Here is a 25,121-nt window from a genome sequence, read left to right as displayed (position 1 = left end):
GGAGGAAGATGAAATCTACCAAGAGGAGTCTTTCTCTCTAATGGGTTGCTTGCCTTCTCAGATATAAATATGAAGAATCATATTCACTTATCACATTTATTCCACCTAGAACATATGGTGCCGTTGTCGGAGAGCTAAGCGCAGGGTGTTTGTTTCTTGAAACTTGTAAGTTTTGATGATCTATGTTGATGATAGAGGTTCCACATGCTCAGATAGAGTTTATCTACCAAACTTCATTGATCGAGTACCAGACTCTAGACATCTGGAAGTTATTCAAAATATAGCCAATTCGCGTGATGTAGACGTAAACAGTTTAAGTACCATGATGGAAAATTTGTCCATCACAACTAAGGCAGTAGAACCTAGAAAATATTTAGGGGAATATGGGACTCCTTCAACTTTAGTTGCAAAAAATCCTATCATTTATCCTGATGTTAAGGGCATAGAATATGAAATAGATCCAGAGTTAATAATTATGATGCAAGAAAATGCATTTTCAGGAGAAGAACATGAAGATCTAGGTATTCACTTAACTATATGTGAGGTAGTTGGACCTAAGAATTTGCCAAAAGATTTCTTACTTCTTAAATTATTTTGTTGGTCCCTAAAGGACAAAGCATTCCAATGGTTACAAGCCTTACCAAGTGACAAGGGATTAACTTGTCAATGCCTACAGATTGTAGACTTTGGGTTTCGTAGAAAGTAAAGGGCAAGTAGATCTCAAAGGTTCAGCCAAAAAAGGTGCTCGACTATGAAAAACTAGGGTTTATGTTGACAATGGTTTCGATCCTCTCTTTCTCCCTCGGCTCCCCTTTATATAGGAGGTGGAGCCGAGGCTTTCGTATCGTACAAGTTACAAACTCCGGGAGGCTATCGAAGTCCTTCCCATATAATTACATGACTCTCGATCGCTTAAATAACTCTATCTTCCACATTGACGTTTACTGGGCTTCTGGGCCTTGAAAGCTTCGGGTCGTAGGCCTTCAAATATCCTCACGTACCTTATTCGGCAGGCCCATTGGGGATGCCTATGTCAGTAGCCCCCGAGATTTTGTTTGAATCATAGAATCAGTCAAAATCTACCATGTACAATCAGATCATATCTTTACATACTAACGAGTCGAATATCTATTTAACGTCTATTTTGTACAGGGATGCTGGTAAATGGGGCTGGTTCATCTGACGGATCAGTTACCAGTTAACTGCTCTTGTGGCAAACCCGCATAAACCTACTTCAAGCTCAAGTCCCTGGACTTGAACTCGGGATACTAGCGTAATTTGACACGCGCCGCTTAAGGACTTATCGTGAACCGAATTCCAGTTATATTTTATCGAGTACCTAACGCGTCTGCTAGGATTTTTCTTCGTGTCTGTTGACACGGATAAAGTAGTAGAGCGCATTCGGGTGAGATACCACGCCACACAGGACGGATCCCGGGGACTTACCTTCGTAAAATATTACGACATTCAGAGATTTTACCGCGGCGGACGCGCTCTGAGAATATATTGCCGAGTGCCTTTGTCGGCTGCTGGAATGGTGTATTTACTCGAGTCATAAGATGACATAATATCTTGATCTCCCGATGGGAGTACATGACGAGTTATGTATAACTCGAAGATGTACGATGAAAATTATTTCGATTGTAACTGTATATTGTCTTGATACTCCAATCTTTCTTCTTTCTCATATTTCATTGGGTGCGCAACCAGCGCTCCCGATGGGAGTAGCCCCCGAGGCTACAGCCGATTTTGCACTTGGTTGTAGGCTCAACTTCTATTATCCACTCACTCTATTTTACAAGTCAAACTTGTTGCTCCCTCTTTCTTTATTTATTCCACCGAGTGCGCGACCAGCGCTCCCGATTGGAGTAGCCCCCGAGGATACAGCCGAGTGTTTTGCACTTGGTTGTAGGCTCAAATTTTCCTATTTTAATCAACTCTATATTTTTCCTTTTCACCTTATTCTCTTATTAAAGTATATACAATGCTTATGATAAGAGTAGCCCCCGAGCATATGGACAGATGCTTGCATTTGATCATAGGCTCCCGAAGTTTCTCTATTGGAGGACTCGAAGATTTGTTGTCGCTATCTTTTAATGAAAACACTCAAAACTTTCTCGAATGACGTCGCTGCTGACAATAGCCACGATACTCATCTTGTAAAGCCACGACCCCTGTCAACTCACTGTGTTGTGGGTCCAAAGCTCTGCGCCATCAACACGTCGCGCAAGTGGGGGACACACGTCCGCCGTAACTTTAGGCACGCACGGGGTAACTTCCGTCCAGTAACTTTCCAATGATAAGACCTTTTTACCCATTTGGACACGCGTAGGGCTTGGAACGCTTGCGCTTTTCATCCAACGGCTTGGCGGATCAGCTTCCCTCTACAAATTCACCGTGGCTTCCTCATTCGTTCCCTTCGCTGCGCCGCACATCTGCTCCTTCGCTCTCTCTCTCTCTCCGCCATTGACGTCCCTTAGAGCTCCTTGCGCACCTGCTCTTTTGCTGCTGATGTTGCTTCCTTTCTCAACCTGCCGCATGCCTCCACGCACCAAGCGCTGCACATCTCGCGCCCCTGACGCCGATGAGCCCATGGAGCAGGCCAAGATCTCTGGGTGGGAGCGCTCAAAGTTGACTTTCTAGGACCACAAGATGCTGAAGAAGTTGGTCCTGTTTGACAAGGAGATCGTGAACTTTCCTGGAGACGAGAGTACTCCGCATCCTCCTATCAACTCCGGGTAACATTCATTGACTTCCTCATCCGCGGCCTTCCTGTCCATGTCCACGAATTTCTTCGTGGTTTGCTTTTCATCTATGGGATTCAGCTGCACCAACTGAATCCCAACTCCATTATTCACATTTCGATTTTTATCACTCTCTGCGAGTGTTTCCTGATCATCCACCCTCACTGGGGCCTTTGGAAACGCATCTTATATCTCCGGCGCAACAACTCGAAAAACGTCGCCTACAATGTAGGTGGCGTTGTTATTTGTGTTCGCCCAGATGTCGATTATTTTGACGCTAAATTCGCCGACTCCGTCCAAGGTTGGCGCAAAAAGTGGCTCTATATAGAAGATGAGTCTTCTGTCGCCCAAGAATAAGGCATTGCGCCCTTTGACGCTGACAAAGAAATTCAAATGCACAAATCTTGGGATGCTGAAGTAACAGCCGAAGAAAAGGCGGCTACAAAAGCTCTGATCGCCCGCATCCACAAACTGCAAAACACCAATGGGGCAGAATTATCGGGTGTGCAGATTATTGCATATTTTCTGCACATTCGTATTCAACCTCTTCAGGCCCAAAAAAATCCCATGTGGATGTATTCAGGTCCCGAAGATTCTGACAGAGTCTCTGCCGAGCTTCCTTTGAAGGACTTGGAGAAACTCGCCCGCAGATTTACTTCGTTGAGCAAGAACAACGAAGTCCCTTCTTCCTGTCGCGTGGTGCCCTTCAGTAGTAGCCACGCTCTTCCCGAAGTAAGCAACTTTTTTCGAGTTGTATAAGTATTTTTATGACAACTATTTTGTCTTCCTTGTATATTCACTTTCTTTGTCTCTTCTTTTTTTTGTGCTTTGTAGGGTCACCAAAATTTGTTTTCTCTTCCCCCCTACCTGAAGGTGGAGAGGTGGATGGTCGAGTCATTGTTACCGACGATTCACAAGAATCTCTTCCTGAGAGTGAAGTCGCGGAATCTAAAAAATCCGTGGGTTCCTCCGAAAAAGAAACAAGGTCAGACCAGCATTCTGAGTCTGGCCATTCCATCTCTCCTCCTCTTGCCATTTATCCTGATGGGCACAAAAGGAAGAGAGACGATGTCGAAGATTCCGGTGCATCCAAACTTGTTGCCGAAGAATCTCCCCTGGATGAAGAAGGTGCCTTTGATCCTTTTGCTGATGCTAGTGCCGTTAGCTCGTAAGTCGCTCTTTTCTATACTTGTCCGTTTCTTTTGTCCTTCCAGACTCTTATGTTTTGTTTTGCTGTTACACTGACAGGGCTAACGAGGAGGAGGAGGAACTCGCCACGCATGGGATAGCTCCTACGAGCACCTCCAACATGCTAGTTCTCTCCGAAGAACACTGTGTTGCGATGGAATCATCGCCTCCCCCACAGCATAACTCGAAAGCGCCAACTCCCGTGCCCGACCCCCGAGCGCCTCCAACGAAGAAAACTAGGGTCGGGGCTGGTAACACAGGAGACCTTGCCACTGGGAGTATGTCAACTCCCCTTCTCGAAGATGTAAGTTCCCTTTTTCTTGCTCATCACCTTTTTGCTTGTTGAATTTTCCTCTTCTGATGATACTTTTCTATCTTGTCGAATGTTTTGTATAGCCCTTAATGAAGGATCTGATCAACCTGGGTTCCCAGTTTATTGGGTTCCATGATGAAACTACGACTTTGCGAGGTAATACATGCACTGCTCTTAGTATGTTTCTTGTTTCCGCCATGGAATTCTTCATCCTCTAACGAGGATTCTTTGTCTTTTAATCTTTCCATTTCAAAGGCGCTTCATCGTGCCGAAGAACGTGCCGATGCGTTGGCGGCCAAGCTTGAAATCAGCGAGACGACTCGTAAGAAAGCCGAGAAGGATGCCGCAGCTGTCGAGGGTCTTCGTCAGAGGCTCAAGACTGCTGAGGACACTTTAAGCGACAAGGTGGCCCAGCAAATCGAGCGCGAAAAAGCCATACTGACGCGCTTCGACACGCAGAACCGCAAATTTACAAGTAAGCCGTTATTTTCGCTCGCCCTTTGCTTCTGCCTTTGTTTGTTTCCCCGATGTTAACGAAATCATGGTTTTCTCCAGCATGGCGGATGGGTGAGGAGTATACCCTACAGGAAGAATCCGATGATCATCTCCTTAACACTCTCGATATTCTTGAGTTAAACTGCGACTTGGCGCGCACCAATATCTCTTCTGCACGGGCCGCGCTGAAGCGCTTCTTCCCTCACTTCTTCCCCAAGGAGACGCAACCGGAGATCTTCTCCGAGCTCGTCCAACGTTTCCTGGCTAAGGAAGATCATGTTTTCGCCGATCGTCAGGCTAGCCTGAAGATCAGGGTCGAAGGAACTATCGCCTTGGTTACTGTCAGCGGCCAGGAAGTCGACTGGGAGAAAGCTGGCACTCCTAAGGGCATAAAAAAAGAGAAGTGGAAGACTTTGGTGAGAGATGCCAAGCCTCAGTCGAAGAAGATCATTGGCTTCCTTGACCCGAAGTTCACTGCTTCTGCTAGCACTGCGCGGACGGAGGTCAAGTAGACCAACCCGTTTTTTCTTTTTTATTTTCTCTTTTGTAGCTAGCGCCACCTTCTGTTGCTTCCGAAGATTTGTAGGGGCTCGCTAGGGGCCATCTTTTGCAAGGATCCTCTTTATGTAAATGTCCTGAATATCAATGAAAAATGTTGTTTTACCGTATGATTGATGTCGAACTTTTTTTCCAGTTGGTTTTTGATAACTATACCGACAGTGCCGAACATTCCAGCGATGCACCCGCCACTTCTCGTTCCGCGAGAGCTCCTGGCGGTGTTATCCTGAATGATTCCTCGTGTGCTGATTCACTACACCAAGAACTGGCCGACCTTCGACAACAACTGCTAGCGATGAAGAAGCACGTCGTGATAGTTATGGAGCAATCTCGTAAATCTTTGGATCATGAACGAACTGCTCTTCGACAGGCACATGAGGCTCTTGAATTGAAAGAATCTGCCGCTGCCGATGCTTCACGGGCTGCTCAGCGCGAAAGTTACATGCTTGATTTGATGATTAATGCAAGCCAAGATATGGCGGGTATGCGACTTTTTTCTTGCCGATCTTTTTATGTTCTTAGGGTCCTTTGTCACGCTGTATTGCTCCTTGTGTTGCTTGTAGGTTCGTTTCTGGATGCCGCTACCGAAGAACAACGTGTTAATTCGCGAGTCGAGGTCCTTCTTCAACTTGCCAGAAAGAATGATATTGATTTATGGGTGGACGAGAATCGCACTCGCCGGATTGTTCAGTTCCAAGATCGAGCCTCCCAAGTCCGAGAGTTTCGTGATTTCTTCGGCAATATTTTGGCAATGGTGTACAAAGCTCTATTTCCTCGAAATCCTCAGCAGAAAAAACATATATTTCCTGTTTAATTTGCAAACACTTTCAGCAGTTTCATTGTCTTTCCAAGGGTTTTTCTTTTTTGGCAGGGTATTATCTTCCCAAGGTTGACTCCAGGGGCTAGGGGGAAAAGAAAAAACTGCACATACCCCACAACTGACAAAATGGAGCCTGAAATTCATCGACTAGTGGCGCATTTCTACCTGTCGTTCTCTTGACAAATTCTTACAGAAGCTTCCCCGTGGTTGTTCCTGGACACTTTTGTTTCAAAGCACAGCATCCAAATCCTCAAAAACATGGTCATAACCAAAGCATGTTGATAATGTTAGGATTTAATTAATAGGTTAATTAAAGGGGTAATCCTCCCTCATGTAATTCTCTATGTTGATTGGTTTGTCAATAGACACAACCCTTCCTCACACCTCTTCGAACAGACGTGACTCATATTCGCGTCTTTTCCCCTTGTATATAAGTTGTGAATCATCAATGGAACAGAACAGTTGAATCATTTGTTGTCTCTCTCCTTTGTCTCTCGACTTTACTTCTAACACGTTATCGGCACGTAGATTCTACCAAGAGCAATCTACTGAAAGTATATTAACCACGTCTGGCGACGCGAAGTCATGGACAAGGGCGTTGCTTTCCGTCCGAGAAATTGACCATCCGAGAAGAAAGAGAATGCGTGTTGCAAGGACACGCATCAGAAGGAAAATTGATCTTCATAGATCGATTAGATAACAATTGTTGCATGCAATTGCATTAACCCATTCTATGATTGTGTATCGATTGAGCAAATTACGATCTGTTTCCATTGCAACCGTTGAACTAATCCCTTGCACTTTTTTGCATGTGTATTCTAAACGGAAGGGAAGAGAAGTGGTGCCCGTTCGCATAGAACACGATCCATGAGGATCCTGGCGCGGAGGCCCGAAGCAACGACGGCAAAGCGCGCGCTCGGCGCTCCACGGTCAGTGCACGATGAACACGACCACTACGTCACTCCGGCGCTCGGCGACATCGGCGTTGCTCTTCCCGATGCCATCAGCGGCAGCGACCGGGGCAAACACGCGGCATGGCCTCCTTCAAAGAGGCCGACAGTAGTGGCTCTTCCAAGCCAAGGCGTGATGGAGGTTGTGCCTCAGCCTGCAGCGACGGCCGCGGACGCGATCCTGGTCGCACCCTTGCGACGCGTCGTTGCTCCTGGCCGCTCGTCCAGCCGGAAGCAAAGCGCGGCAGCCCTCGGCCACGATGCATCTGCTTCCAGCGGAGACAACGCCTCGCGCACGTAGCGGCGAGATTGAATCCCGCCTGCCGCGAGGCTATGGACTCTAGGCGGACAGGCTCCATGCGCCGACCGCCTTTGCGGCTTCCTCCGGCCAGGCATGGCCTCCTCTCAAGGAGGCAGGCCGCGAGACATTGCGCCTTGACGCAAAAGCGGGTGGTCGTCCAGCGCGGCGGCGCCCAGAGGAAAGCAGCAGCGGTCGAGCACAACCTCCACGTAGCGCGGCGGTCCACCTAAAGGCTGGCGGCGCGGTGAACCTATCCCGGCCGCCGGCAGCGGTTACACATCACCTCGGGGGATGGAACCGGCGGGGGAGAAAAACTAAAACTTCTCTCTTTGGCGATTTTGCAAATCAGCCTCCGGATTCTTGATAATCATGTGATCTTTATGGAATTCCTGGTTCACCCAGATTTTTCATCTGCAGACTTACGGAGATTGCAATCAAGTCTTGTTGGACTCGCCATTGCTATTTTCAGCAGTTTAACCATTAGGTTATTGTTATAAACATGATAAATCATTGCGTACTGCTGAATTGCATAATAATTGATTATGCATCATTTTACATGAGGTAAAATGATGTATGTATTACGTGAGTAATAACATTACAAATCAATATGTTGAATCCATTATTCGAATAGAATATGGAGTTTGCTTGCAAATTTGGAAAACATCAGGTAGCAAGGTGTAGGTGTATGACACTTGCATAACTATCTCAAGTTTATACTTGTGTATTAGAAGGTAATTGATAAGTGACATCTACTACTTAACTGTAGATTATGCACCGTTACCTTGAGGTCTATATTGTGTCATTCAGACATAATGACCCCTTCAATTTTGCACACAACTTATGGATGCATGATGGAAACGAATTTATTTCGTTCACAACTGCGAGGTCTACACCACGATGTGGTGATTACCTTCAATGTGTTTTAATTAACACAAGGTTGTGAGAAATGCCATAAGAGTGAGATCTACACTACTTAGTAGTGATTATCTCCATGTGTTTTAAGCAAAAGTGAAGGCACAATATAGTTATGGCATGGGATCATAGCAACGAAATAATATTCGTCTAAAATCGTGATGTCTACACATGTGGTGACTACCTTGATGAAGTTTTTCGAAATGCATGGTAGCTTCATAGCATTTGTCGTTGGTTGTGACTTTAGTGTCACATACTCCATCAAATGTGGAACCAAGACATTGACTACGATAACATCGCAAGTTATGCTATGAAGAGAATTGTGCAAACATACTTGAATAATTTGGTGATTACCTTCCATGCAAACACAACTTATGAGACGCCATCATAGCTACAAATTAATTTTCAGGCACACCAGAGAGGTTTAACACCATTTTGTGGTGATTAACTTCATGTGTTATAAATAACATAAGGTTGTGGAGGCTATGATCGATGATAATGTCCATAAGAGTGATGCACCACTAGGTGGTTGACTACCTCCATGTGTTTTATGGAAATTAAAGGTTTGTCCCTTTTGAGGTGACTAACATTAATTTGAAGATTTACACCATATTGTGGTGTTCTTGTGGAAGGCTTGACCTATGAGTCACTACGAATCACCATGACCATGATTATGCTCAGCCATAGCATTTTCATCCTACTTAATCTACAAAGTGTCACACTTAACAATTTGAGGTTCACACTAATAACTTCAAGCCAATGTCTTGAAATTATAATTAATTTTTCAAAGTTCGTTGCAACATAACCATGATGGTTTTTAATTTACCAATTGTAAATTAATAATCTCTGGTTCACCCATGTAAGTAAATGATGGCTGGAAAGGAATCTGAGGCATTCGCCCTCGATGGCCACTACTACCATATATGGGACATGGACATAAAGATCAGTCTTGCGTCCCATGGATTAGTGCGTGTAATCCAGGCCCCGAAGGATCCACCTCCGGCTGGAGTCACGCCGCTAACATAAGAGAAAATGTATGTTGTCTTGTACATCATAAGACATCATACATCCAGATCATAAGGATTGTGAAAGGCATGGCAGAGCACATGTTTGAAAAAACTAAGCTTTGCGACGAGTGTGGATGCTATACGCATATCACGCAGGAATGCCACACCCCACAACATCTGTTTTTTTTGTATCAACAATCGCTGGAATGCAAATAACCTTAAGGGAAAATGTTTGAAGCTCATTTCAACCTTCATCCAGACTGTACTAATAGAGATGGTTGTTCGCGAGATGTTCCTCTTCAACATTGCAACACCATGACTCTCTAGCGGTCACAGGACCCTATGGATACGGAGAACATGATGATTGAGTATGCCTCAGTTAATATGTTTGGAGACTTTGAGTAGTCCCATTATCTCCTTAGTGATTGATTTGTTCATGTCCATTTATGTTGTTGCAATAGACATATATTGTGTCAGCACTCTGATATGAATAAGATTGAATGTCTTCTATATATTTGATAAAGATTTCCACAATGGAAACTCTCTAATTCTATAAATAGATTTCTACGGGATTCAATCCAATGGATGAGGAACAAGTATTTAAAAAGGTACCATCTCTATTGTTTGAATTGTACTACACGTACATCCAACCCGTAGCACATGTTGCCCATAAATCAGTTTCATTGGTCATGATTTGCATGAAGCAAAGTTTCCTTAATAATTTGATATTATGTAGCTCATTTTGAGGTTCTCATATACCTCAATATCAAAGATGGATCACTGAAGTCCCTCGATCAAATGCATTCGAGGTGATATTTGTGGCCTCTTCCAACCATAGTGTGGACTGAAAATGAATTATAATCAATTCAAATGGACAATGATGCAAAATTCTCTTTATGTGCCTTCAATAATTATTGCATGGCTTTCGAAGATTGGAGTTCAGCACTTTGTCACATATGTACATACACAAAAAGTTTGGTTGAATATCTGAGCAAGAGGATCGGGCTCGTTGCACGACCTTTGTTAACGAGTTGAAATTTTACCAACTTCACGTTGGAGTCATGCGGCTTTACACACCCTTGACTAACTAACTGCATATCGCAGAACTTCCCCTCTGCAATTGATACGTGGAAATCCTCCGAGCATTTCCCATCTGCGTAAGTTCGGAATCGCTTCACGCGTACCGATCTCACCGCCGCAGCGTACATCATAGGCCCACAAGTTAGGGATCTATGTGGGGTACAGATCTCCGTCGATCACTAAGTACCTTGAACTCCTCATAAGGGATCCGTTCATAGCCTCGTACGCTGATTGCAAATATTGAAGGATGGATATTTCCAGTCATTAGGGGGAGATTTCAAGTACCCAATAGAATGCCAGGAAATCATTTGGAACTCCACGTTCCTCCTCATATCCACGTACTCAAGAATATAGACTATACGTCTAGGATTCACAAATTTGCAACACTTTGCAAATAACCTGCCAGATTTATTTACTGATTAGAAGGTGATATATAATCCTTTAATCCGGCTAGAAATGCGCCCGAAAGAGTGGAGGTACCAATAAAAACCACTCAACTTCGTATCTCTGAAAAAGAGGAGGAGTAGTACGGCATCTAACCAGGATCTAGCTTCCTACAAGCAACAAGGTAAGACGAGGAGAAATCCTCCGAATCGGTAAATACATATGAACCTAGCGTTGACTAACACCTTATGGGTAGTATACACCCAGTGGAAGGGAAACCTCCACAACCCAGCTTCAGCTTGCACACACTGGCTGGGACATCGGAACACCCGGACTCACGCGTATTGGGAAATCACGAAGAGTCATCATGGGTGCTTGAGATTTCCTCCAACTATATCGATTCTGGAGAATCATATGACTAAAGCCTACAAATGTCGACAATATTTCTCTTGTATGATTGCAAACATCTTTCACAATGATTCAGATCCAAAGACCATGGCCATGGCAGAGTGTAAACCACTTTCTCGGACTGAAACAAACGAAGGATGCAATCCAAGCAGAATTAGCCTCGCTCCTCCAAATGAATTCCCTATGCGGTTCAATATGTTCTCTTCCAGCAACGGAATGAGATAACAAGGTGGTGAAAAAGCATGGCTTGTAGCACAAGGTCGGATTTACACAGAGATCCGAGACCTAATCTCCAGATACGAGTGAAATCCTATTTCCGATACATTATATCATTGGCAGTACAAAATCATCTATCTATGCAGTTGATAGATGTAGTGACTACATATCCATGTGGATCACTAGATTTGGACATGTATGGTTCCCGATGGAATCTCAATCCGAATCGAAATGCAAATGCAACATGTATTGTGTAAAATTAATAAGTCACAACATGGCTTATTATTGTCGGTATATTTTGGTACAACCGATGTAGTGAGTTCCTTATAGACATGGATTACTCCTACAATGATGATTACCCATGTGTGTTTGTCATACACAAGGATCACTCTTGCAATGACGAAGCACGTGATCATCTAAAAGATGGAATTTGAGATGAAGGATTTGGTGAAACCCAAACAGTGCTTGATATTACAAGTCGAGCTACTTCACTCAAGTATTAGGGTACACCAAGTTGCCTATATCATAAATATTGGAGAAACTTAAAATGGACAAGTCATATCCATCTCCCATACCGGTTGTTCGATCTCTAGACGTAGAGAAAGATTCACTCAAACCACGGGATGATGTAGAACGGATGTTGGGACTTGAAGTTCCATATCTCAGTGCCATTGGACCCACCAATAACAGTTGGTTGGGAATCAAGAATATCTTTCGATATCTCCAAGGCACCCCACATTACTTGACATATTCTTATAATTTCAGACCAATCTGAACTCCAATATCATCAGGATACACTGATGTTGGCTACTTGAATGATCCCCACAATGTGTACCAACTTGGTAGAATTGACACTTCGGTGACTACACCTACCAATCATTCTGAAATACAAAGCCGCGTCAACACATGTAGCTTTACGGAATGATAAACCACATACATAAGTCATGTGGTATTGGTTCTCTTGAATCATCAACCATTATCTACACAGATAATGTTGCTTGTGTTGCATGGATGCAAACATGATACATCAAGAGCAATATCACTAAGCATATTGCCTCTAGATTGTTTTATCTCCATGAACTTCAGAAGAGTTGGAGAATAAACATCTAGCAAGTCAAATCACACAATACTGTTGCTGATTTGTTCATGAAGTCTCTACCAGCTTCAACATTCCAGAAGTATTTTACGGAATCGGTATGCGACGGCTTCCAAATTTGCAAGAATCAGGGGGAGTATCTTCCTGAATCAATCATGTTCAAAGCATCATATTACACTCTTTTTCCCTTTATGAGTTTACTACACAGGTTCTCATCAAGGTTTTTAATGAGGTAATATCAACACAAGATGATATGTCATATTTTCTGTTTTCCCCAACGGGGTTTTTAGGAAAGTATATACGACATATATTGTTCTCTAAACTCTATGGGTTTTTCCCTTTTTACAAGGTTTTTCTCATATTGAGTTAACAAAGAGACAATACCAATTATATGCTGTGTCATTTTCTCCTTATTTTCCCACTGGGTTTTGAAGGAGTTTTAACAGCATAGCTAACCATTATATGTTGCACCATTTTCTCCTTATTTTCCCACTGGGTTTTAAGGAGTTTTAGCAACATAACATACACACTACTCTCCTCATATTTTTCCCACAGGGTTTTTAGAGGAGATGATTCCAAAGATGATTCTAGAGATAACCAAGCACAAGGACAAGGAAGGATTAGGGGGAGTGTTAGGATTTAATTAATAGGTTAATTAAAGGGGTAATCCTCCCTCATGTAATTCTCTATGTTGATTGGTTTGTCAATAGACACAACCCTTCCTCACACCTCTTCGAACAGACGTGACTCATATTCGCGTCTCTTCCCCTTGTATATAAGTTGTGAATCATCAATGGAACAGAACAGTTGAATCATTTGTTGTCTCTCTCCTTTGTCTCTCGACTTTACTTCTAACAGATAACAAGAAAACATGGAGCATCATAGCCTTTTCCAATGCGAAGCTGACGTGGACGAGGCAATTCCGATGGTGAGTGAACAATCTGCAAGCGAGGTAGGCATGGACAAGGATATGGAACGTCAGCCATAACAACAATAATCAAGAAGAAACAAGACACCATTTGGCTTCTACTTGTGCTAATATTAGTCTAAGCAGTAAAATATATGACATGAAATGAATCTATCACCAGACGTTCTTGGTTCTGCACATCATCTTGTTTCTAGTCTCTTGGCATGTTCCGTGCAATTTTCTATACCGAGATGAAGCTAAACTATTAGTATCTGCGCCACAACCCGAGCCCAATTGGGGCGAAGTTATAATTTTATATGTGGCTGCTGTGTCAGCTGGCTCTCAGATCTACTACGTAAAAAAATGAGTGGGGTGGAAGTTCAAGCCCTCCAAGAATTATAGTACTACATCATTTTATACATGAGCAGAGACCAGATGCCGCTTATATTAACGCATAGCTGAGTCACATGCGAACAAGAGCAACGATCACTTTGGACAAAAACAGGCACAGAGAGCCTTATCCTCTTCTTCCTCTCGTGACCAAGAGGCGAAAGGGAGGCGCTCGTCCCCCCCCCCCCCCCCCCCCCTCCCCCGCTCCCCGCCGGCGAGGCCGTGGGTCCCCGTCCCCTCCGTCCGTCGCTTCGGCGGCGACGGAGGGTGTGGGTGACCCCGGTGCTCTGTCCGTGCGGTGTAGATAGGGTAGTTAGGGTTTGGATTTCGTCTCTTGGCGTCGGCGTTGAGGTGGTGACGGCGGCGGCGTCTGGAATAAGGTTTCCCTGGCTCCGTTCCCATCCCGGCGGCGGCTTCTTCGACTTCGTCCTCGGGGAGCCTGTGGGGAGGTGTTGCCTTCGATCTGGTGGCGAGGCGGTGGTGCTGCCAGATCCGCGGGCTTTTGTCTTCCGGCTCCGTCCCTTCTTCAGCGGCGAGCTCTCCGGCGCCGTTGAGGAGCTTGTGAAGCTTGTACAGATGGTGCTGTACTGGAGCGGGCTCTGTTCTCGCGGAGGTTCGCCGACGACGACTTCGAAGACGACGGCTTCTCCTTCCACGCGTAGGGCTTTCGAGGCCCCTTTCTTGAAGGACTTCCGGCTGCTTGCCTTTTCTAAGCTCCTCGGAGCGTTGATGGCGGCGGCGTGCCTTCAGTGCGTGTTGACGGCGGCGGCGGCCGTCTTCCCCCGGGGCTCCAATGTATTTTCTTCGTTTTTCAGGGGTGTCTGTACCGGTGTTTTCTCTTAATAGAACTGAGGTTTTGGGTCAAAAAAAAAAACAGGCACAGCATAGCCCAGTGGTGAGAGCGCAGTGGCGCCTCGCAGGCAGCGCGCGTTCGATCCCGGGTTGGACGGCTGTGCCACACAGCTTCTTTCTTAATAAAATGCTGCAGGGTTCCTCCCATCTTGGTCCCTTTAAAAAAAAAAATTAGAGGAACTATTGCCAAAACATAGGCTACACACTGTTATCTCCATCAAGGTGCTGGAATGAGACTCACGGTTGTTTCTGAATTTAAGTGCCACAGGTTCCAGGTCCAGTCCTAGTGCTGTCCAATGAACAAAAAGACAACATTACTCGATGATAATGTTAGTACAAATCGGCAGAGATGTGTATTGACTGTCAATCACCTTCAGGCACATAATACAAAGTGGTGTGTTGTTAAGTTTTTCCATTTTATTACGGGCCTAGTGTTGTCAAATTGTCACTGATGAAACAAAGTGATGTACATACATTATGCAGCTGATATTTCCAATTAGTCCAATCTGAATTTGAAAATCCATAAAGAGACTAATCGGGTACACAGAGGACAAAGGAAAATGGCAAACGCAAAGTTAAAAGCGACGTTTACTAACCTTCATTAGAATATGGCAAAAACAAAGCAATACGATGCAGCTCGGGGAAGTTTCAGATTATGGCATTACTTTATACTAAGATTCCTTCTTGACAGGATCCAAATGCTAACTTTCTTCCAACCATTATTCCTTTTTCTCTTATGTGGCGACTTGAAACCATCATTTGACAAATCTTTCGAGTTGTTGCCTCTGAGCTTTAATGGCTACAGCAATAGGAGGATGGGTGGCCTCAGCCCTCATCACAAAGCTGGTTGAGAAGGTGTGCTCCTATGCTGGCGATCAGTATGAATACCAACGGCAAGACACAAAGGAGAAACTAAGAATCTTAGAGAAGAACCTATCGTCGATCCAAACAGTGGTGCACATAGCTGAGAGAGTGCAGGCGAAGAACACAGTCATGGGAAGTTGGCTAAGGAGAATCAAAGATGCTGCATGTCAAGCTGAGGATGTTCTTGATTTGTTTGACTATCGAGTTCTACAAGCAGAAGCGGAAGACATGGGCAAGGCTAACTCAGTTGCTTCAGCCGCAGCTGGGTCATCTTCTTCATCCACAACCACCATCACCGCTGCCTCTACCACTACTAGCAGTAGCAGCGGCTCAACAGTAAATCAGTCGGTTTGTGCTCTCAAACGCTTCCTTTTCTCCGATGAAGATGTCGATGAGTTGATTTCTGTAGTGGATTTGTTTGCTGATATTGGTAGTACGATGCAAACATTCCTGGGGTTAGTGAAGCTAGAGGACAGCAGACCAGAACAGGCAGTTCAGTGGCGCACAACAACCTCTATACCAGGCTCAAGAAAGTTTTTTGGTCGAGTTAATGAAGAAAAACACCTGAAGAAATTACTTGTTCAGATCAATGAACAATCCAGTCAGCCATATGATGTTATATCGATTGTTGGTATTGGTGGTGTTGGTAAGACTGCGTTAGTACAGAGAGTGTATAATCATTTCCGTGTCACCTGTCACTTTGATTTTGCAGTATGGCTTCATGTCTCAGATAAATTCGATGTTGGACGTCTAACAAAAGAGATGGCACAGTCTGATAATCTCGGCATGTCTGCTGACTTGAACAGCATCAGTAGTTTAGATCAAGCTCAAAGGATGTTACGGGAGAAGCTGAATGGGAAAAGAGCTTTGGTAGTCCTTGATGATGTATGGAATGAACTGAGCAGCCAATCAGAGAACCTGTGCAAGCCGCTGCAGTTTGCCTGTAAGGGCAGCAAAGTAATAGTTACGACACGTAGTAAAAACGTTGCAAGCATCAACGGAGCAACAGAGATGATGTACTTACATGGATTAGAAGAAGAAGAGTACTGGGGTTTTTTCTCAGAATGTGCGTTTGGTGATGCAAATCCATCTGAATATCCACAGCTGGAAAATATTGGTCGACAAGTGGTGAAGAGGTTGGCAGGATCACCTTTAGCAGCAAAGACAATTGGTGGTTCACTGAAACTTGAGTTAGAAGAAAATCATTGGAGGGCTGTCTCTAGGAGTAAATTGTGGCAATTAGAGCAAAAGGAAGATGATATTATATCAGCATTGGGACTGAGTTATGAGCATCTTCCTGACCATTTGAAGCAATGCTTTGTTTACTTTGCACTGTTCCCTAAGAAATACCACCTTCGTGGAGATGTGCTGATACAGATGTGGAGGGCTCATGGTTTCCTTAGCACACAAACACCGGATGAAATTGCCTATCGTTACATCAACGATCTCTTGCAGCTTTCGTTTATTGAGAAGGTAGCCAACAAAGAGGACCACTATGTAGTTCATGACTTGCTACATGATTTTGCAGAGTCAGTCTCTAATGGAGAACACTTCCGAATAGAAGATGACTTCCATGTGTGCATTCCAAGAAACGTTCGCCACATATATGTCAGTGCAAGCAATATATCTAAGGTGTTCATAAGTTTGCAAGAATTCAAAGAGTTGAAGAAGAATGTGAGAAGCTTAATAATATGCAAGGCAGAAGAAGGTACTTCCCGCAGAGGGATCACATCGTCGAACTTCAACCATGTTCTTGAAGAGACTCTCCAACAGCTAAGAAGCTTACGGGTTTTAGTACTAAGCAATCTTGATGGTATACTCCCAAAAAATCTGGATAAATTGGTCCACCTTAGGTATCTAAATATCCATGAAAATGGAAGCTTTATCAGTGTCCCCAAGTCAATATTCAAGCTCTACCATCTAAATGGACTGGATCTGAAAATTCAAGAAGGCGGGATGATGAAAAAAGAACTTCAAGAGGGCTTAAGTATGTTGACCCAGTTAAGATATTTAAAGGCCCCAAAGGAAATAATTTCAGGTATAAAATTGATTGGCAGGCTAACATCCCTCAGGGAATTAGAGGAGTACGAAGTGAAGAGTGACATGAAGCATCATATATGTCAACTAAAAGAGTTGAATGAACTTAGAGGCATGCTAAACATCAAGAATCTTCAGAATGTGAGATGCAGGGAAGAATCATCTGAGGCGGGATTAGTTAAGAAGGAAAACCTGAACAAGCTAACACTCTGTTGGAATCATCACAAACACAGCATGAACTACACCGACCATGAAGGCGTGCTTGAAGGGTTACAACCAAATCCCAACTTGAGAGAACTTTCTGTCAGATGTTACATGGGAATCAACTCTCCTTCTTGGCTATCCTGTAAATACTTGCCCAACATTCACTGCATTGAATTATTCTCCTGCCATCATTGGAAAACTCTTCCACCTTTTGGGAGCCTACCATTCCTGAGGATATTAAAGATAAGGCATTTAACAGCAGTGGAAAATATAGATGCTGGATTCTATGGGGATGCTCCAGTGGCATTTCCATCACTGGAAAAGCTTCTATTTGAAGGCATGGAAAAGTGGAAAGGATGGTCAGGTATTGATTCCAGCCAACAAGTATTTCCACGTCTGCGTGACATCTGTATTCAGAAATGTACCCAGTTGATGGGCCCTTTACCGTTACAGTCACTCAAAAAAATGCAAATTTCTGTATCTAACTCGACGTATGAGAAGATAACCAGTTGCGAATCTGAAAATACAACTAATGTCAACACGTCCTTCCATGTTCAGCTCTCCCTGGACCACTTGGGACTTCTCTTTAGCTGTCTTCCAACGAGCAGCCTAGCCAATGTTCATATGCTGGATATCTCATCTAGCCACCTGGAAATTTTTAACATGGATCAGAAGGAATGGCTGCAACAACTCACTTCACTTGAGGAACTTCGCTTCACTGACTGCCTGAAACTGAGATCACTGCCATCCAACATGATGCATCTCACATCTCTTGAGTCTCTGTACATAGAGACATGTCCAAAACTTGAGTCCTTTCCCCAGACGGGATTACCTCTTTCCCTGAAGATGCTCACTGTCATAAAATGCCGGAAAACATTCAGTGAGCTCTGCTCCGAGATCAACACAAGTACGAACAACACAATACAACAGGTCATTGTGCGGGAACCCATTGCGTGCGTTGGAACAAAAAGAAGAAGGGCATCATAATACGAAAACGTAAGTATGAGAAAAATATTTTCTCTTTTCTCATGAAGTATGGATTGAAGAAAAATCTATGTGTATCTTGTCCAATCTGTCTAGAAGATGTATGAACAGAACAAAATAAGAAATAATTTACAATTTGCGGTTTGCTGTTGTTGAAGATCAATGTCAAACAGTAGATTCATGCTTACCTTTAGTACTTTGGCTTCGTTGCAGCTAGGAAGTGGAGAAAAGTTCCTGTTCCTGAAGGATAATGATTGAACAAGGGCTCGATTCAGCAGTACGCACCAACACTCTTGTCTGTTGCATCGACAAGAAACAAGAATGATCGTAGAGGCTCTAAACTATACACATGAAATGCTGCTGTTGTGGGATCTCTTGGTGTTCAGGCCATTCACGAAGACCCAACGTTTTGTACCAGTCGAGTGCCAACACAGTTCGCCCACCGACACCGGAGAAGTTTATTGGTGAATGAAGAAGAAATGGAGAGTATTCCTTGTGATCAGATTAATCTTGTGTACCAATTGTACCAGTGCAACATGTTGGTGGCAGACATCTCAGCTAAGTGAAAAAATTCAGTTAGTTAGTATCGTTGTTGCATCTTCCGTTGGTCCCTTGATGCACAGGCTAGTAGATTACTGGACCATCTTTGTTTGATCGCCATCAACGGCGCACCATCTTTGTTTGAGGCCCTATCAGACAGAATCAAAGAGGGTGCAAACTCCGAAGGCTGCCCAGAACGGCACAGTTGACTGGTTGCTCAGTGAGAGATAGCTTCTTATATTTTACTACTATGTTTTAGTTTGGCAGAAGGCTAGCAATCAGGCCTCTTGTTCTTTTGCACTCCGTAACTTGTTAATCTGCAGTCTTTTGCTCACCACCTGTTTGATTCTCACAACAATCTACTTTTAGGAGAACATATGGCTTACTTACCCCACAGACCCATTCCCAAAAAATCAAATTGCATGATCAACAAGAAATGCTACCTGCGTTTGTACTTTTATAAAATATTTAGATATTTGGCTAATTATGCTAATTTGTTATGTGATGATTTTTTATTTATTTACCTCAATACTGACCATAATCTGACATCTAGTTGCCCTTTTTTAGAAAGAATGCTACGGATATTTTCAAACGGTTTAGATCGATGCTCCAGCAACCATTTGACAAATATGTAGTTGGGCATGGCTACAAGCCTACAATACAACAAGCTGCTACACAGTTGAACAACATAATTCTGAGATAACCACATAGTCTGTTTACCATTGACACTCACCAAACTGAACAAGATTCTACAATTTTGTGCATCAACTTAAGCAGAAGAGTAGAAGTAAACATCACAAGTCACTACCGCAGCCCTAAATCCAGATTCGCCCCCATTTTTCTCGTCGCCACTATGTAAGAAAATGCAGGGACAGCTAAAAAGAAGGGTCTCAGCTCGCTTGGAAACCAGAACGGGAGCAACAACTCAGTACTGAGAAAATACTATGACCTTAATTAGTAGGAGGGAACAAGGCCTGTTCAAATGCTCAAATTGACCGGGGAGTAAGCCATATCATTTCATCATTGGATTGCAGGAAGAGGAGACCGGGGACCGGAGATGTAGATGGTTTTCTTACTTGGTGAGAGCGGTGATCTCAGAAGCAGGCGTCTCCCGCCGCCACCGGAGACCACGTCGGCGATGGTGAAGGGCGGATTGATGTAAACGAGGAACGGCCGCCGAACTGACGGGGAGGAAGGAAGGGGTGGTCCTATTTGACGCATTTAGCGTCGGTGAGCCTGGAAACGCAGCGGAATTCCACCCGCGGGCCGCGGCCAACCGTCCCGAGTCCTGACCTCCTCCCCATCTTCATCTTCGTCAACCCCTCTGCTTCTTTGCCATCGCGCGCGACTGAAGTTCGTCATCGACCCTCCGCTGCTGCCGCCGTCTCCCACCGCCCGCGGCCAGCACCGCTCCCTCCCGCGTTGCCTCGCCGCACCACCCTCCTCGAACCGCCCCGACCTCCCCTCTAAATCCACCATCTTCTCCAGTTCCAGCGAGGTCCTCGCACCACCACCCGAACCCTAAGTCGCCGGCCACCGCACCCCACCCTAAAACCCTAAGGTTTTCTTCCTCACCTCCGCCGGCGACGCTGCGGACAGCCGCGTCGTCCCCGTCGGCGGCGAGGTCCTCCCGGTCGCCCGTTGCTTCGTCTTCGTCGTCTCCGGTGAACTCCTCCGCCGCATTCCCAGCCATGGTGGGCCGGCCCATTGCGTCGGAGGTCTACGCGTCATGGCCGGCAAAACAGCTCTGCCAAACGCCGTGTATGTGGGCCGAGTATTTTTCGATAAAGGGAATATATTAATATCGAGAGATACCAATTACACCCGGCCTCTGCAACAACGCACCACCCTAATGGCACTACGGATGCACACAGCCAAAAAAAGAAAAAGAAAACTAAGAAACAAAAGTCCCGCTACAGTATCACGGACCTAACAACAGCAATACATCCACCACCATGACAACACCTGAATTGCAGACTCTCCAAAAAACGACGCCTCCAAGAAGGGAACAGTGATCAAAGATCTTAGGTTTTCACCCTGAAGATAGTCCCCACTCTCAAAACAATGCCTCCACCAAGGTCACTGCCACGCACAACCAGTTAAGGCCAGACCTTGGGTTTTCACCCTGAAAGGTAGGACTCTGCGCTTCACATGTGTTGTCGCCCCCACTTTCATACCGCTGATGTGAAGTCCGGACACCAAGCAAGCCCCTCAACAACGCGGAGACTTGAACCTCCCTTAGCTAGTCCTCCCCTCCGGCCTTCATGAAATTCTCTTCTTCCGACTTTCATCATGGATCCATAGTCACTTGATGTCAACACAGAAAAAGAGCTTCGCGCCGCTCCCTCCAGAACCAAACGGTCGGAATAAACGCATGTGGGCCGAGTATAGGTTGTGCTATTGCCTGTTGCCCAAAAAAGTTACAGTAGCTTGGTTCTATTGTCTTGGGCTGTTGGGCACCTAGGGCTTCTGTTCAATTCCTCCGGCGCCGTCTCACGAGAACAAAAGAACATTGCCTCAAAAAAAAAAAAAAAAAAAAGAACAACAAGGGACAATGTAAAACCAGGTTTTAGGTAGCTGGAGAACTCGAAATCCCGTGCAGTTGTGAACTTGTCATTTGTCATCGCGGAAGAACAAATCACCGATTTCTTCGTAAGGAATCACAACAGCAGGGGCCAGATGGAACCATATATATATATGCTATAAATCAATCGACCGTGCGTTCGTATCCGCATTGACTATGCACAAAGGGTAATGCTGGCTACTTGCCACCATCAGCTTGACTGTGCAAAGAAACTGAATGGTCACTCCGAACTCTGTCAGTATCTTAATGTTTGTTAGCACAGCTAGAGCGCATGCTGCCCACCCTGGCTCGAATCTCCAGATTGACAGGTGCTCGCGGAGCTTTCTTCTATAAAGCAACGCCAGCCGGGGCAAGACCTGGCTGGTCTCTTTTTTTTACTCTCCACTCTGGTTATTTTGCCACCTCCATCTGAAATCGCATGAGATTTTCCTTCCACGAGTTGTTATCCAGGCACCTCTCATAGAAAGCTACCTCGCCGTCCAATTTCACTGCTATGGCAGCCATGCTTCGTGTCCCATATCGTGCCTGAAAAAGATAATAGAGATTTACATCATCCCATTGCACGGTACAATTGCCAAATTGGGAAAACAGACAACTGAATCTGTTCCAGGATAAGCATGGCATTTGCCCGAGCACACCACATCAACCATGAGAAATGATTTTTTTTTTTTGCAGAAAACAACATGAAGCGGGTAGAATCATGCATATTTACCTGTCCCTTCTCCGTGTCGATGAATATAGAGCTTAGCTGGTATTCCCAGTCGGAATCGACGCCAGTGTCAGGCACCGCTGATCTGTCGGCCTTGGCGGTGTCTGTCATTAGCTCTTCAACCATCTGCTTCAAAGAGACTTCTGCATCATCATGAACTGCAAGAAATCTGTTGAAACTCTGTCCTAAGTGCAGCGCCTGGATGGTGAGAAATGAAATCCATGAGTAAATTAGTCCAAGGCTTGTCTGAATTAAGATAATTAGAAGAAATTGGGACAATTTTGTTATTTATACTAGTACTTCAGATGACAATAGAAAGAATTCTGAGTGGACGTGTTTATTTCCTCATATTTTCCCACCACTTATATAGCATACAAGCTGGTTATGACAAGATGAAACTTTCACAGCAATACACCATTTAAGCATTCCAAAACTTAAAAAAATCTCAAAAACATATGCAGTTTAATTGACTGCAATATTCACTCAAACACATAAATTAGTTATTCACCTGCACAAGAATTTCTGGATTTATTTTGAAGGATATAAGAATACCAGAATGTAGAGACTATAACCATGGCATATGAAAAGGTCAGCTGCAAAGAAATTAAGCCCAGAAAATAGGGATTCTTAGCATAAAGAAACAGTTTGTCAGTATCCATTGAAAAAGTAACGAAACAATTGATGGATTTAATTTATTGTTCAAATTTAGCTGTGAAATAACAAAACTGGCCCAACAAGCATGCCATCAGACCGTCACAAATTGGAAGCAGATGAATGGCCACTTGCATTAAGAGAGATGGAGCATCTGTATCTCAAAGCATCTTCCAACTTCCATCACAGAGATATAGCAAAAAAGGAACTTCAATCTAGTGGCAGAAAACAAGACATACCCAGAAAAGGAAAATAAATCATGCTCTAATCATGAGTATTGTATTACTGCTAACCTTTGGCCAAGGGGAGTCAATAGCAGCATTAGAAAGCACATGACACCCAGGGGAAACTGTTTGAACCACAGAAGCGCCATTGGGTTTATTAGAAATGTAAACCATGGTTCCTAAATGCACATCGGCCAATATAAGATTAAAGCCATTGTACTGATCTGCTTCCTTTGCAATTTCTGTCGCATACTCCAATGGATCCTGCCTGCCCTATGTAAATTCATAGAAAAAAAAAGATAGTAAAAAAACAAGTCATGGATTCCTGTAAAGCAATAATCAAGAAGGCTTGATATGTATGTTGTAGGGGGGAGGTTGCACAAAATGTAGTGCAACCTTGCATGCGGAAAGAAGTCAAATTGGCTGTTCACTTGCAAATTCAAGAAGTCAGTTACCAGCAGAAAAATCTCCTAAGTTGAATACATCGAAACATCTGAGACAACGATAACCATGCCTTGACAAAAAATGCCTATTTCCAGACGGGTCTATTCGTATCCTATTCTAATTGCAGGGATGTGTTTTCTCTAGTACCAAAAATGCCTTGACATCTTAGCAAACATATACTGTATACAAACAAATAAGGCACGGTAAAGTTTTACGGTATATCAAGGATATTTTGTTTTTACAGATGTGGGCACACATGCTTATTCCGTTGGAGCATACTATATGAAGAGCAGGTTGAAGCATTACTCGGAGGTCACAGCATGCAAGGAACTGTTCTGAAACTGAACAAGATTGACAGGGTCGCACCTGGAGAAACCTGACGGGAAGCTCCCCTCTGGACCTCGCATCGGCCCGGGGGCTAGGCTCCCGGACGTTGGTCAAGAAGGCCAGCTTCCCGGCCTTGGTGCACCCCAGCCACGTGCCCCCGCCTACCTCGTCCTTGCCCCCGAGGATTTGCTCGCCCTCCTCCCCCGCGGCGGGCCACCACTCCGCCGGCCGCGTCGGCCTTCGCACAACACGCGCGCAGACGGCTCAGAAATACTACAGAAAGATCGGAGCACGAATTGTAGAGGTGGATCTGGGCTACCGGGGAGGAGGCGCGCACCTGGAGTGGTACTCGTCGCGGTTGAAGAGGAGGAGCAGGCCGTACGCCGGGTGAGACTGCCACGCCCAAGCCGCGATGCACATGGCCGGTCGGTGGCGGTGGCGGTGGCGAAGAGGAATTCGGAGATCGTCGTAACGCCGGGTGCGCTCTGTGGCCGCGGCGCCCGTCGGTGGGTAGAGCACGATGATGAGTTGAGACGGGCTGGACGGCGACCGGCAAGATTGCCGAAAGTTCCCTGCAGAAGTGCGAATTTATGTCCCAATCCGGGAGACGGGCTCGCACAAGCTCTCCTGACCGTCGATGTCACTAACGAGGGAACCAGATGGCGATCACGTTCGCCCCCGACGATGCCAATTGCCATCGCCACCGCCGTCATCTGGTTCTTCAGCCACGCCACGGAGGAGCCCTCTGGTCAGCTTGGTTGCTGGCATGAATTTGGTCATCTCGGAGATCTTTCCTTTTCCACATAACCATGATTTACTGGACAGAAATTTACTGGACAGAGATTTTTGGCTCCTGAGCACCAGTGTTCTTGCTATTTTTTTTAAAAAAATAATATTTATGTGTTTCAAAAAAAATAGAAAAAAATTTATGG

The 25,121-nt window shown here is 44.7% G+C and overlaps 2 protein-coding genes across 2 annotated transcripts; one reads left to right on the top strand and one right to left on the bottom strand.

Moving 5' to 3' along the window:
• Positions 1 to 15,416: 15,416 nt before the first annotated feature.
• LOC139835804 (putative disease resistance protein RGA3) lies at positions 15,417 to 18,968 on the top strand. The gene is made up of 2 exons (XM_071825675.1): positions 15,417 to 18,656; positions 18,924 to 18,968. The coding sequence occupies exons 1-2, from the start codon at positions 15,417 to 15,419 to the stop codon at positions 18,966 to 18,968; spliced, it is 3,285 nt and encodes a 1,094-aa protein (XP_071681776.1).
• A 2,960-nt stretch (positions 18,969 to 21,928) lies between these two features.
• Positions 21,929 to 24,884, bottom strand: LOC127335910 (uncharacterized). The gene is made up of 5 exons (XM_051362650.2): positions 24,527 to 24,884; positions 24,229 to 24,427; positions 23,488 to 23,691; positions 22,547 to 22,741; positions 21,929 to 22,359 (listed from the first exon to the last, which is right to left on the bottom strand). The coding sequence occupies exons 1-5, from the start codon at positions 24,607 to 24,609 to the stop codon at positions 22,225 to 22,227; spliced, it is 816 nt and encodes a 271-aa protein (XP_051218610.1). The 5' UTR covers positions 24,610 to 24,884; the 3' UTR covers positions 21,929 to 22,224.
• Positions 24,885 to 25,121: the final 237 nt, after the last annotated feature.

This window comes from Lolium perenne, chromosome 2 (genome assembly GCF_019359855.2).
Source record: "Lolium perenne isolate Kyuss_39 chromosome 2, Kyuss_2.0, whole genome shotgun sequence".
NCBI classification, from domain to species: domain Eukaryota; kingdom Viridiplantae; phylum Streptophyta; class Magnoliopsida; order Poales; family Poaceae; genus Lolium; species Lolium perenne.
This window is presented reverse-complemented; position numbering and strand designations above follow the sequence as displayed.